The sequence below is a fragment of the Triturus cristatus genome, chromosome 10, assembly GCF_964204655.1.
Source record: "Triturus cristatus chromosome 10, aTriCri1.1, whole genome shotgun sequence".
Lineage (NCBI taxonomy): Eukaryota > Metazoa > Chordata > Amphibia > Caudata > Salamandridae > Triturus > Triturus cristatus.
In genome coordinates this window covers 960,878,599-960,894,160 of record NC_140593.1, presented here as the reverse complement: position 1 = coordinate 960,894,160, position 15,562 = coordinate 960,878,599, and the positions used below count along the sequence as shown (strand labels likewise).

The 15,562-nt window shown below is 45.1% G+C and overlaps 1 protein-coding gene across 1 annotated transcript in view; it reads right to left on the bottom strand.

The window, feature by feature from the left end:
* The window catches only part of SYT17 (synaptotagmin 17), a 680,897-nt gene that overhangs the window by 626,392 nt on the left and 38,943 nt on the right, over window positions 1-15,562 (bottom strand). Inside the window, exon 2 of the mRNA XM_085628853.1 lies at window positions 717-734. Coding sequence (XP_085484979.1) covers window positions 717-734 — 18 coding nt within the window. The remainder of the gene's footprint in view (window positions 1-716; window positions 735-15,562) is intronic.

Sequence of the window (15,562 nt, the reverse complement as noted above, 5' to 3'; positions counted from 1 at the left end):
TCAATTGGAGCATATTATTTATGCACACCTGCAGTGTTTGTTATCTGTCTGTGCCAGGCCTTTTCGGTTTTCCAATGATTGTTTACTAAAGCTCTCTTTTTCACTCTATGTCTCACAAAATACGCATGCGTCTTGACGTCACTTGGCTAAGTCATTTTCTAAGCAGTGACTTTATTATCTCATGCATGGGTTTCCCCGGAGACTAGTTTATATGTCCCTGCAATTTCGACATCAGGTTTAATTAAAGTGCAGTAGACATAATCCCTGCGTTTGTTTCCTAAAACAGCAAACAAAATGCCACGCTGCCCCTGAACACTTTTCAATCACCCTGGACACGTCTTTCCTGTGCCTGGCAAGTAGCTTCGTCACAACGGACGCACCAAGTACCTGTCCCTCCCAAGATGTCGCTAGCTAATTAATAAGTGAGCTGTACACAGAAAACAACAAAGCGGCAGCAGCCCCTCCATCCCAGCGCGGGAGATGCAGATGTGTGTCACGCGCCTGCTGCTTCTGTCAGAGGCGGAAGATCGCCGCACGGATTCTGTCTCCTGTGTCTCGCGCTGGACAGGTTTTCGGTCACGTGGCCTAGCAAATTTACTCTGGCGGGTTTAATGCAATATATATCTCGTGCAGCAGATAAGGCTGAAGGCAGGGAGACAATTCCCCTTGATATGGAGCTCATCAAGGACGGAGAATGAATCATCAAATTAGCTCACCTCATTTATTGGTTCCAACTGTCCTTTTAGAGATCCACGGCAGGGCAGAGGGGAATAAAAAGGAAAGATAAAACTAGTTTAGTGAGGCTCACATAACGCAGAATCAACTCCACTGTTTAACAAGCGCGCGCTTTAATGGAAGCTATTTATAGAAACAAGCTTAGTAGGAAGTATAAATGCATTTCTACGCAAGTCTGCTGACCACAATCTACGCGCACGTTCTCAGGGAGTGTACTTGCCATAAAATACGTTATAGGTTACTTTTTCATTTTTGCTTACGTCATTTTATTTACATAAAAAGCTATGAATTGGACAACAGAATTCAAGGTTAGTCTTCTCACTACCTGGAATCGCACATTTTACACCATCATGTTTTTCAATATTTTTCGTAAAAAATTTAAATAAATATCAGATCGTTAGCACACAAGTTTATTCCATTTTTAGAATGCGGTTAAAATGTATATTTTTGCACTTTATAAATGAATTCTAAATGTGGATGCAGCTAAAGGCTCCTTGGGTACATTTATTAAATCGCTGTTTCCTGTGCCTCCACAGAATCCACTAACACCCTTAATGTCTTGGTTACTTACTAGTAATCTTCATTACTCCGAGTCATAGTCTTCCTCGTCACAGTCATGTTCCCTCCCTCCCTCCCTTGGGAGTTGGGGGACGAACAAAATAAAACCTGATCCTTCTGGTCGCTACTCCGATTGTGGGAGTGTCAGGATATGGTCTGGGGTTGCCCCAACCTTGGAGGTCAGGTAACAGGTACTTCCTATCAGGCCGCCATGTTGGGTGGGGAATTTTTTCTAAGGGTGAATGCTGTGCCCCAAACACATAGTGCTCCTGGGTGACTGCGACTAGGAAGACGGAGTAAGAAGGTAATATGAAATATGTGTAAAAGTGCATTGGCAATACCACACCTGAAAGTACTAATATTGCGTGGTACGTTAGTCACTATTCAAAGACTTTATGCATGGACTGGGGAATAACCAAGGAAGTCGGTGTTTACACACTTATTTCCCATATGTTCTCTTTCTGCGTTTTTCCACCTGGATTTATCCAAATCCTTTTAGAACCTGAAATGTGTGTGAGGAAAATGGTTTTCCCACGTAACTGGTAATCTCAATTTGTCTGGTAACTCACAGATAAAAATTGAATTTACAAGAATGTTGTGGACTCATGACAATGAACAACCTACATTATGGTATTATTCTCGAGGGCGAGGCGCGACGAGAGACACGCCCACCTCAGGTGGCCACGCCCCCTGATAACAGTATAAATAGTGCGCGCAGCTGGAAAGCGCGACACTAAGACCCACGAGACTCCTGAGGCGGAAGCCGGGAGTGATTGAGAAACTTCTTTTAAAATCTCTTGTGTGTGATACTCTGTGTTTTAAATACTCACTTCTTGCACTCTGCAGTCCACGAACAGCGATCTCATCGCTGCAACGCTTGTCACTCTCCCACCGCCATTCTCGAGGGCGAGGCGCGACGAGAGACACGCCCACCTCAGGTGGCCACGCCCCCTGATAACAGTATAAATAGTGCGCGCAGCTGGAAAGCGCGACACTAAGACCCACGAGACTCCTGAGGCGGAAGCCGGGAGTGATTGAGAAACTTCTTTTAAAATCTCTTGTGTGTGATACTCTGTGTTTTAAATACTCACTTCTTGTACTCTGCAGTCCACAAACAGCGATCTCATCGCTGCAACGCTTGTCACTCTCCCACCGCCATTCTCGAGGGCGAGGCGCGACGAGAGACACGCCCACCTCAGGTGGCCACGCCCCCGTGACTCCTCTTCTCCCCATTATAAATTATGTGCCTCGCCAGGAAGCGCAGCGGACGAGCGCAGCGGGCGCGCCGATGGCGCGCCGAAGGCGCGCCTAAGGTAAGCCCGTCTGCGCCCGTCCGCGCCAGACCGAGCCCTGAGCCCATACCCCAGGCTGGTCACACCTGCCCTCGATTGAACTATTCACTAGATACTCTGTACCAGCTCAGGAAACCATTAAACACCAGGTGTAATGGAACTATCACTCTGGAAACCGATCCTACTGGCTGCCCAAACTGCGACTACAGATTGTCCCCATCCCCCCAACCCGAACCAGTACATATTGAGATGGCCCTGCTTAACTGCAGGTCACTCCCAAAGCACCAGACAGAAATTCACCTACTTTTATCAGAGTCGGACTTAGACGTCCTGTTCTTAACAGAAACTTGGCTCTCCCCTAGCACGGATCCGGACATCAATCAAGCACTTCCCCCCGGATACCTCATTAAAACCCTTAATAGACCAAAGGGTATTGGAGGGGGTATTGCGATTATTTATCGTGACAATTTCTCATGCCAGTTTAAAGATAGCCCCATTTTAGATAGTGAAAATGTTCTGTTCTCCCTTCACTTGCCGCCAGCTACGACACTTTCTGGGGCCCTAATCTACCGACCTCCGGGACAGGTAGGGTGTTTCATAGACTCACTCATGGACGCCATCTCTTCTTTTGCCTGTGTGACCCCAAACTTCACAATCCTCGGAGACTTAAATCTCCACTTCAATGATCAAGGCAACAAACTCGCCACTGACTTACAAGCCGATTTGGCTTCCCTTAATCTTCAACTTCTCAACAATGAACCTACCCATACGAAAGGACGGCTACTGGACCCCATCTTTGCCAACCTTTCCAAACTCTCCGTACAAACCCCTCTGCCCCTTCCCTGGTCAGACCACTTTTTGGTCCCTTTTAAACTTCAACTTCCAGGTAAACCGCCTGACACCCCCCTTCCCCGAGTCCCTTCTCGTCCCTGGAAAAAATTGGACACAATCCTATGGGATCACGCTCTGACTTCCACTCTGCCTATAGTAGACCCTAACCCCTCGTCAGCTGAAATCCAACTTCATAACTGGATAAATGACTCCCTTGACTCAGTCTTACCATTTAAAACTCTCCCATCCAGTAGGAAATCGTCCAAATTACCATGGTTCTCTGAAGAACTACGCGAAATAAGAAGGAAGGGCAAAAGGCTTGAACGCCAATGGAGAAAGAACTGGAACACAGCTGATAAAAACGACTATAGAACCCATATTAGGTTTTATAAAAACGCATTAAAAACCGCGCAGGCCTCCTACTTTGAGGAGCAAATAGCCTCAGCTGCTAATTCCGCGAAAGAGACCTACCGAATAGTGAAACTCCTCACCAAAATACAAGACCCCCCATCATCCTCAGACTTGGATGGGGCAAAATGTAATCAAATGGCAGATTTCTTTTCGGCAAAAATTGCTAAAATACTGAGCTCCCTTCCAGCTCCTTCTACCACACAAACAGGCTTTGGTTCCTCTCCCCCTCAAGACACCCCGAGATTAACCTTTTTCTCCCAAATCTCCATTGAAACGTTTCTTAACGTTCTACAGAAAATCAAAAGTGGCTCCCCATCAGACCCAGCTCCCATTAGTAAATTGAAGCTAGTTGCTCCCACTATTGCCCCCCTTTTTACCAAACTGATCAACGCTTCCCTTAAAACTGGTATAGTCCCGGCGAACTGGAAAAAAGCCACAGTCAAGGCTCTCATAAAACCGCACTTAGATCCCACAGATCCTTCTAATTTTAGACCGATCTCATTGCTACCGGCTATGAGTAAAATAGCCGAACGAGTAGCAAACCAACAACTTTCGGCTTTTTTAGAGACCAATCATCTTCTCCGCATGTCCCAGACAGGCTTTAGACCTGGACAAGGGACTGACACCGCATTGTTAGCCGTGGTCGAAGAAGCCAGGGGCATAATGGACGCAGGAGGATCAGTGGCAGTGATCCTCCTCGACCTGAGTGCCGCCTTCGACACGGTGGACCATGCAACCCTTGTCCAGCGCCTTGGTCTGATGGGAGTGGCGGATTCCGCTTTGGCCTGGATCTCATCCTTTCTCAAAGACAGGTCCTTTCAAGTTGTTGACGGCTATTCCGTCTCTAATGCTCAGTCTCTCAAGTGCGGTGTGCCTCAGGGATCCTCCCTGAGCCCCACACTTTTTAATGTCTACATGGCTCCCCTTGAGGATGTTGTCAAGCCATTCGGCATTAAATCAATAATGTATGCTGACGACACTCAGCTCGTCGTCTCCCTTAACCAACCAGACAACGCCTTGTCCAATCTGAGCAGTTGCCTGGAGAAGGTGCATCAATGGATGTGCGAATCCAGGTTAAAACTGAATGGGGAGAAATCTGAAATTCTCCTCTTGGGAACCTCTAACAAAATCCCCATATCCCTCCCTTGGCCACCATGCATGGGAACGCCACCAATTCCCAAATCCGAAGTCAAGAGCTTAGGGATATGGCTTGATCAGGATCTAAGTTTCAAAACTCAGGCGAGGAAAACGGCGGGAACTTGTTTCGGCCTGATAAAGATGGCTCGAAAGATTTTACATCTACTCCCGCTCCAGTCAAGGAAACTCCTGATGCAGGGGCTTGTGAACTCCAGACTGGACTATGGAAATGTCCTGTATCTGGGGGCCCCAGGCTCGGTTGTCCAAAGACTTCAATGCGCACAGAATGCGGCGGCTAGAATCCTCACAGGAACCCCAGCGAGGAATTCGGCCAAACCAGCTCTCAGAAGCCTGCACTGGTTGCCAGTAAAGGAGAGGGTCAAATTTAAGACCCTGTGCATTACGCATAGAATGTTGCACAACGAAGGCCCTCCCATTCTTAGGACACTCGTGACTCAACAACATTCAAGTCGACAATTAAGATCTAACTCTCTTTCCCTCGCTAATGTCCCTAGAGTTAGGAAGGCCAGAACAGGCGGTCGCCTGTTCTCATATAATGCTCCTAGACTGTGGAACGCCCTTCCTCTCTCCCTGAGGCAAGAACACAACCACCTCAGGTTCAGGAAACGTCTAAAAACCCTACTTTTCCCTTGAGCTCGTCTTCCTGTCCTTTCCTTCCCTCAGTACCGTGGTCTTTTTAGCGCCGGGATGCCCTAGGGTAGCTGCGCGCTCTAGAAAACCTAAAAGCAAATCAAATCAAAATCAGAAAGAGCAATTACAAAAAAATATATATCTAAACAAATATTTTAGGACAAGGACCAAAAATAGATCCAATAACATTTTCATTATTGTGCTGTGTTTACATATCAATGGATGTGACTAAGCATTTTGCTCTTGAGACTCCGACACACATGTTTTTGTAGGCTGTAGTCTTAAATGAGATTCAGAAACCGGAAGCGTATTCCATGGGCCAGAGGTACTCAGCAACGTAGATCAGCTTAATTTTTCTTGATGTTTCTCAAAGAAATTACTACAGCTTATGCAGTTGGTCGATTTCTCCAATCTTAAGAGTGAGACAGAGAATAAGCAGCACATTTCCCAATTCCTTTGCCACACAGATTTATGGTAGGAGAAAAGTGGCCTGAATGAGGGAAAACGTGGGGAATTTCAGAAACAGGCATCGATTAGCCCTCTGGTAACTTGACAAAAAAACAGTCAGGCTTAATGTAGAGGCGAAGTGTAACATTTTTGTGCACCATACAAACAGCATTAACGTGAAAACAAAACACAAGAAAAATCCCAAAATAATTTAGAAATTAGAGTAAATTCTAATAAATAAAATGGTACTGAAATTACAAACATCAAATCAGTAGATCCAAAGATATGCACTTTTAAAGTTTTAATACAAAAAGCATCAAGAAGCAGAAAGTGACAGTTGAGGGTATCTGTTCACGCAGGACCGTGACAAAGTCACAAATTCAGGCCGACTATGGTGGAGTGCAGGCCCGGCACACAGTAAAGTTTTGCACGCTGGGAGTTGTACCTTATGGCTTTGGTGCGAGGTCTGCATTGTGTTGATTTGTGAGGCTACGTGTCACTTGGTGTCAGTTCCGATGACGCATTAAGCTGTGCGTTGAGACTTTGCAGGGCTTTGCGTCACTGGACATTGGTTCAGATCATGAAGCTTTCAGCTGTGCGGCAAGGCTTTGCAGGTCTTTGTGTCGTTCTGCATCGGTTCCAATGAAGCTTTCAGCTGTGCAGCGAGGCTTTGCGTCAGCTGTGCAGTGAGGCATTGAAGGGCTTTGCACCCCTCAACATTAGCTTTGAGGAAGCTTTCAGCTGAGGGTTTGTGGGGCTTTGTGTTGCTGTGGGGCAGATTTAATGGCACCTTCAGTTGGGCAAGGAGATTAGGGACTCCCTCAAGCAGAGTCCAGTGGGCTCAGGCCGGTCCTGGCAGGAATACTGCAGCAGGCCAACTGGACAGAGACGGGGAGGCCTCGGGAGCTTGTTGTGTCCCTAAGTCCCAGTAAGGAGGTCAGCCAATTGACACTTGGAGTCACTCAGGTTGCCTGGGATTAAGGGAGCAGGTCCAGTCTTCCTTCTAATAGAGCAGGGTAGGACTCATTCAGCAGGAGCGTCCTCTGAGGAACAAGACAGGCTGCAGGCAGCAGGGCAATCCTGTGGTGAACAAGACAGGCATCAAGAAGCAGGGCAGTCCTCTGGAGTATATGTCAGTCCTTCTTTGTTAATGTTCACAGGTCCAGGAGTGTACTGGAGAGTGGCTCTGGAGGTCCAATATGTATACCTGGTGCCAGCCTTTGAAGTGGGGGGATTCACTATACTACTCTCGCATCTGGGCCTAGAAAGTTCTTCCCTTCCCCTGTCAAGGCTCCAAGAAGTCTTAGGTGACAAAAGACATGTGTCAGGTTCCTTTGAGTGTGCTGGAGGCAAAGCCCTTTAAAATGTCAGTAGGGTTGGGAACAGCTCCACTCCCAACCATCCTTTCTGAATGGCTCATCCTTTCCACACACAATCCCCTTTATGTCACTGTCAGGAAGGAATACATACACAACAGCACAGCCATTTACAGTCATGTGGCCCAGAATAATGGCAGAACACACAAAATGGTGAGGGCAAGAAAATGCCAACTTTCTAAAAGAGTCATTTTCAGATTTGTGACTTAAAAAACAACTTTACCATTTAAGAGGATTTTAAATTAACATTCATTTGAGTCCAAAAATTACATTTCAACCTGCTCCTAATCGAATGTTAACGCTGAATAAATGTAATAAAGTAACCCAATTTTATCCAATGGGAGAGGTAGGCCTTACAGTAGTGATAAATGTTTTTTTTACATTACAAGGACATGTAAAACTGAATCTTACTTTTTAAATATAATGCCCCCTGCCCTTAGGAGCAACATATTTGTATTTGAAAGGAAGGTGTCGGCCTGGCAAAAAGTTTATTGTGGCAGGTCGAAATTGCAGTTTGAATCTGCACTACAGGCTGTAATGGCAGGCCTGAAACATGTTTTAAAGTGCTACTTTAGTGGGGGAGGGGGCACACTGAATGTTGCAGGCCCACTGGTAGCATTTAATATACATGCCTTGAGTACCTTAAGTACCACTTTACTAGGGACCTACAAGTAAATTACATGTGCCAAACAGATGCAGCCAATTTTACCATGTTTAGGGGAGAAAGCACAAACACTTAAGTGCTGGTTAGCAGAGGTAAAGTGCACAGAGTCCTAATGCCAATAAAAATTAATTCAGAAAACAGGAGGAGAGAAGGCACACAGTTTGGGTTGACAGTGCAGAGATGACCGTGTCCAACTGTCAGTTATTTCAGGTTTAGTGTTACCCCAGCAGTTATCACTCTGTACATATAATAAGGGATACAGAGTCAGTGGGACTGGCGATTAAGTGATAAATGGGTGAAAATAGCATGAGTACACATTAGAGTGCTCCATTTTCTGCACATACAGTTACATCAAATGTATAGCTTCTGGTAAATGCACATGCAAAACAGTGTGCTAGGATTGATCACATAGGCAAAAGATGTCCAAAAACCATGTGCGAATCATATTACCCAATATTTAGCGAGTGCACAGTTTGCACCTGATTCTGAGTGGTTGACCACTGAAGAGGGGAAAACACAAACTGTGCATCTTTTCTACTATTCCAAGTAGCACAAAATGAGTTTTGCATTATTTCTCCGTATTATCTCCAGGTTTTAGCTGACTTGTAATCCTGTTTTGGCGCAATACAGAAGTCGTTGCCTCAAACAGGATTTGCAGCCCATTAGTATTCAGGGTTTAATGGTGTAACTTTGCACAAATAATCAACAGACGTTTGTCATATTTTAAATTTGCACATAATTATCACTTATGTTCCACTAATTTTAAATTGGAACACTTTCAAGATTGAAAGTAAAATGCCAGCCGGCTATATCCTTTATAGATCTGTAATGATTCCTATTTTTTGAAATTCCCAAAACAGGTTGAAGTTGAAGGTATAGCATTTAAATAGAGAGAAGAAAGTGCCCAACAGTGCCTATTTTATGCATCAAGAACCAAATGTATGACCAGATAACTACATTTTTCTCCAGGATGACTATAGCGTAGATTGGTAAGCAGATGTATGCTTGGTAGGCCCAGGGAGGGCCACAGGGTGGACAAGGGCTACTGGGCCCCAACTGTTGTGGTTGAGGTAATTTGCCAGTGGTGTCCTGGGGTCCGCCCTACTGTGGTTCTGCAAACTTTCTGAAGTACAAACTTTCCTGCATTGTACTCCTAGCACAGCGATGGGGAACAGTCACAGGTTTCGAAGAGAAGCAGCGTGGAAGGCAAGAGCTCAGAACTCAACAATCAAGCAACAGTCACAATAGCGTAATGCCCAGCTCAGAACTTATATTTTACCAAAAAAGCAAACACTTTAATCACATGACAAAACTACTTGCTACACAACACAATGAGAGAGTAATAGAGGGTTGTAATCAGTTGCATCTAACAGTGATGCACTACACCTCTGTCTCCCTAGTGTCCGTTTCCTTCCTATTAAGGTTGAGTTTCTGTCTCTTAATTTCCCAATGATATATAGAGTGGGCAAGGATTGGGTGTGGGTTCAGCTAACTGAAAGCAGCCACACTTCATTAGCAGACCAACTAGCATCAATGTCTTTTTCAATTCTTGGTTAAAAAGTCTTAAGCTGTGCAGTCTTAAGCGGTGCAGAGGTCTTACCCACATCCTTCTTTGGCAGTGGCAGCCCTTATAGCTGACTGCACACTGGTGTCGGATGTATTAGTTACAGACTTGTGACCAAGTTTCGCCATGATGATGTCCCTATGACAGTTCCGACCTAGAGGCAAATCCTGAATTTCAGCTTCCACGGCATGCTGCTTTCCCTTTTGCTTCCACACTGACGGTTCTAGTATCTCAAGCCCACAGTATGCTGCCAGGTGAAACAGGAATTTGGACCATGGTGGAGTTGTGACACAGTTCACTCAAAAACTGCGACGAGAAACTGGTAGTGCCCTTTGCAGTACGGGCTACTCCTAGCTCACTATCATTGTTCATCAGCTTCCTCGGACTGCTTCACATGCCAAGGACTCCCTGAGACTCTACATTTGGACAGTCTCTTTCTCAATACAAGGCTAGGCCCATCTCTTCCCTTTATCAGCAGAGAGGCATACTTATAGGCCCTTCCAGCACAAAGAGGAGACTTCAGGGGATGCCCGCTCACCTGTAGACAATTAGCAGACACCAGCCTTGGGCACAGAGCCGCTTTGAATACACTGTAAAGCAGTCCCTTCATGGGTCAACAACTTCAGACTGAAACAGTGGGGTGGTGCGGGTCCCACTTTTGCTCACATTTTCCAAATAAAGGATCCGGATCCATTGTCTAAGGTTAGGGACTAGTTTGGGTTGGTTCTCTTTCAAGTTGCGTGAGGGACAAAATGTAATCAGGATGCCAGTTTCACATGCAGTCACACACTCAGGGATCGGGAACACGCCCATTTACCAGACAGCTAACACTGTACTCCAAACGGAACTCAGTAGAGATAAATACATTGCATACGCGTTTAGAATTTTTGCCCTTAAATTAAGGTTTGCTGAGCAATGAACATATAGAGCTAAATAGTCAATATGTCAGAAAATGCTTAGAATCCCTTGACCTGACCAGTCTTTCTATTACTCACTTCTCATTTGGCCCCCTCTTTATCTCACTGCTCTTTCTCTATCTAGCATCTCTTTTTTCTTCCGTTGTTATCTCAACTCTATCATGTAAACATTGCACTATGCAGTATCAGCATTTCTCTGGGCAATTTTACCACACCCAAATTCCACAGCCCTCTGAATGAGCACATTAGAGTTCCACTGATCTTCTTTACCCTGAATATAGTGAAGGCTTTGAGACCCAGCAATAGCATCCTGGAAATATAGAGAAAATCCAAGCTTTTCCCCCTCGCGATCATGCCACAAAAGTCACCTAAGCATAGACCCTCTTCCATCTTCACTGTTGCAAGGCCTGCATGAGCCGGACCTCCACACACTAACCGATCCAAATCATGGTAGCTCAGGTCAGAACAACTCTAATCAACACCAGAAAGACTCAGCGAGATCGCCTTTATACAAGGGTTAAAATGTGTGTATCTGTACATGCTTTATCAAACCCCAAAAACTAAAATAGCTGCCTTCGTTCAAGCTCATAACACTGCTGCTCTTGTACTGTCCCAGAGTGAAATATACCAGTTGCTGATGGTGTGGAGCACTTAGGCAGCTTTCCTGTTCACCATAGAGCAGGCCTTTTGGACTGGTGGGTAGTAAATGTTCCCTCTTGAATAGACAAGTGGCCCAATGTTTAAACCTTTACCTGATCCTTGGCAAGTACACGTTGGCCCGCCCAGGTACGATCTACATGGCCTTCATGGACCTATCTTCCGCGTTTGACTGTGTAAATCGGGTCAAATTGTGGCAGTCCATGAGGGCCATGGGGGTGGAGGCCTCTATTGTGGACTTTCTAATGGATCTGCATAGGGATACCAAGGCAAATATTAGATATGCACAGGATCTCCGGGTTTCCAAGGAATTTAATATTGAAAGAGGGGTGAGACAGGGCTGTATTCTTGCACCCTTCCTGTTTAACCTATACATCAATGATCTTGAAGGAGCCCTGGTAGCCACAGGGGCGGACTTCCCGCGTGTAGGTCACCGGGGTCTCCCCGTCCTCCTATAAGCGGATGACGCCGTCCTGATAGCGAGAACTGCGAGAGGGCTCCAATCTTTACTAGACGCTTTCTTGAAGTTTATGGGGTCCCGTGACTTAGCGATTAATAACGCAAAATCCTATGTCTTGCAGGTAGGGGCTCGTCCCACGAAAAAGTATTCTTTTTCCGTAGGTTCTGCGAAGGTCCCCACAACATCAGTTTTTTCATACCTGGGGGTCCTGTTGGATGATCGCTTAAAGTGGGGGCCCCTTATTCTAAGGAAAAAGGGGGAGCTTATCCGAATAACTGCTGCCATTTTCAACTTTGCTGCTAAGATGGGGAAGCGCCCAATTGCAGCCTTGTTGAAAATCTATCAGGCTAAGGGAGTGTCAACTGCATGTTACGGTAGTGAAGTCTGGGGGTATACCACAACTGATGCGCTGCAGGTGGCAGAGAATAACTTTTTAAAGCGCCTACTGGGAATGCCAACCTGTTTATCTAACCTAATAGCTCATGAAGAACTGGGGGCCCCATTTTTAGCTGATACTATTGCCTTGCGTCCCCCAGTGTTCTGGCTTAAGTGCTGGTCAAACAAGGAGCTAAAGCTCACCCAGCAGATCCTAACAGACTGTATGACCCTGGAACAAATGTCCAGAATTCAATGGTTGCAGTATGTTAGAGGTCGCTTTACGGAGTTGGGGCGCCCGGATCTTTTCTCAAAACCGTCAACTATAACAAAAAAGGATGTGGAACTGGTTAAAAAAGCATTTATTTGCACCAGGAAGCTAGAAAGAGATGAACAGGAATTATGTAAACCAAGTGTCCGTAAATTTCTGAGCCTAAAAACCCATCCATTGGCTGAGCCATACCTTTTGGGAACATTGACCACCTATGAGCGGTTTTTACTGTACAGGTTTCGTCTCGATTTTTTTCATCTTTTAATTGCCGTTCCGAAAGGGTGTAGCAGAGGACAGGTGTTAGCAACCTGCGGTTGCGACAACCTGTCTCCACAGGACCTGCTACACTTTATGTTCCTCTGTACATTCTATGAAGTACCTCGGAGGCATTTTTTACTCCCCCTCTTAAAGAGGCTTAATTTTAACCAGGCTCGCCCAGCACTTTTGTATTTACAGCTGTTGAAACCAGACTGTATAATCTTTATTGTAGGCTATTTGAAATCCTTGGTGAGAACCAGGGCCTGCCTGGAATATTAGTTATTTCAGGGGGAGGAGGTGCCCATAGTTTTAAGGTATACCTCTTATGTGTTCTCTATTTTTAGCACAGAAACGTACTTATTGTACCTGCCATATTTTATTTGTAATCTTCTATGGCTATGGACTGTAAATTATTTTAATGTATTTTTTTTTTTATGGGATGTGTATATACATTGTGACTTTTATGGTTTTCACATTGTAAAACCGAATAAAGTTTTATGAATGAATGAATGAATAGACAAGTATAAGTTTACTTTTTGATTTTGCTATTCCTAGGATTGCGTTTGAAAATAAGATTATTGTTTTTATTATGTAAGAAATAAGACGAGCAGTAAGTTATCACTCAATGAACTTAATTTTCTATTGGGCAGTAAGCTTAAAGGGAACACAATTATTTATTAATGTGGGTAAATATAACATTCAGTGAAACAGATACTTTCTGGCATTTTTTGCAGATAAATAAATACAGGTAAGAATCAAAATTAAATTCTAGCACTAGAAAGTACAGCGAGGCATTACATACTTAATTTCCAGAAACTAGTATAACGTCCGTAAAGCAGAAACAACTCTTCTTTCATTACCTGAGTGTTTAGTCACCACACATTAGATTGTCAGGACAGACGCTTCACATCTTTAATACCAGTTTAACACCTGAATACGGCAATCAGCAACTGAAGGGTGACAAGGTAACATTTGCAAAGAGTCTGCCATGGCACATCACCACGTTTGGTCCATTTTTAGTAGCTTTTGATCAAAATACTGCAGCATGCAGGGCCGCTTCTAGAATTTCCGGGGTCCAGGGCGGAAAGGGAATGTGTGAGGCCCCTCTAATTTACATAAGTGACACATTCAGGGCTCTGGAAGAGGTTTGTGCAGACTTCTCCTAGTCCGCAGCTCCTCCTCTCAGCCCAAGCACCTCTTTTACAGCCCATTTCGGGCTGAAGGAGTGAGAATTGCTTGGAGTTGAAAGTTAAACCTGTGGGGCGCTAAAGGGCTGACAATGGGAGTCCCACATTGTCTCTGAATGGGCAGCTGGGCAGGAGGCCTAATTGCAGGACAAACCTGCAAAATATGTCTCTTTGCAACTGGGACACCATACCTAAGAGGCCCAGGGAGGGCCCCCTCCCTCTCATGGGCCCAATTGCAAAGAGATGCCTTTCTTTGAATTGAATCGGCAGGAGTACAAGAGGGCTGGTGGTGTGTTAAACTGGTGCGGGCCCCATGCTGGTGGGCTGACTGCGAGGCCTTGGGCAGCAGCCCACACTGCCCATGCCTAGCGCCGGCCCTGGCAGCATGTGGTGTATAATGCAATTAGTGGTAGAAATACAAAGGTTTATAGCATGAGTGGGTTTAAGTGAACTGCAACAAAGAAGAACCAATGGTTAATCCATACACTTACAGGATGGCACAGTAGTTTGGCAATGGTTTGAGGAGCTGTTCTCCTGCAGGTTTCATGGTGTGTTTTTGTTGCTTGATGCTTTCAAACATTTGGTGACACAATGTTAGATATATATTCTCTTATACACTATATATTACTATCCATCCATGCCCTTTTAGGTTGCATAGTGCTCGAGTACTAGGCCTCATTACAAGTAGAAAGTTTCTACTGTTTCAAGTAGAGTGTTTCTCCCATTACATGTAGAGTTTTTCCCGCAGAATAACACTGTGTTACTGAGATATTCTGTTCTAGGTTGCACAGTGATAGCTTAACGTTTGACTGCATTTCTCTCTAAGTTAAACATTCTCATCAAATCGTGTTGAAGTGCTAAAGAACCTTCTCTGGCATGGTGAAAAATAGCATTTTTTTCTCAGCACCAAAGTGCTCTTTTATTGGGTTAAACTAGGGGTACTCACAAACATTTTCTCAGGGATCGAAATTCACAGTTTGGGCTATCACCAGGGGCCCCATAGATGACCGTGGGGGTGTGTGTGATTTGGGGGCAGGGTTAAAATGGGCAGAACATGGTATGGTGGGGAGCTTGGCGGTCAAATTCTACCATGCGGAGTAAAGCCACGCATGGAACTCAGTCTGGGGTTTATACTGTTAGGACAAATAAATATTTATTTATTTCATGGGTTATTCCACAGATGACTAACTACCAGTCACCTGAATGTATATTCCAAGGGTGAGCGATAGGCATACTGAGAGTGGTGTCTGTGATTTACACACATCTCACAAATCCATGTCAAAAGAGAAAAGATGCAACAGGCCAGAGGATGTGACTTGGAGAAGAGCTTGGCCCAAAACTATCATGGGTCATCCTGATGCCTGGCAGGTCTGAAGGGAGAGCTGCCCAAAGCAATCAAACTGGTTTAGGTCTCTCCTTATTTCTCCATCATTAACCTGGTAAAAGTGACATTGGATTCTCACAGCCTTTCCACGTGAGCTACTGAGCTTTGCAAGGGGGCCTACATGGGGAATGTATGTATGTATGTGGTATTTCTATAGCACAAACCTAGCTAAAGGACAGTAGAGAGAATAATATGTCCACAAGGCAACATGAAAGGGAACCTCCATCCTGAACTACATTTGCTGTGGAAGGGCGCAATCCACACAGCAAATGAAAGCAGTTTGTGTGCTGTAAGTATGCAGGGCCGAACTAGGAACCCAAAGCAGCCCTGGCAAATTGTCAGACCAGACCCCGTACTGTGCATAGCGAGTGCAGCGAATGAGCCTGA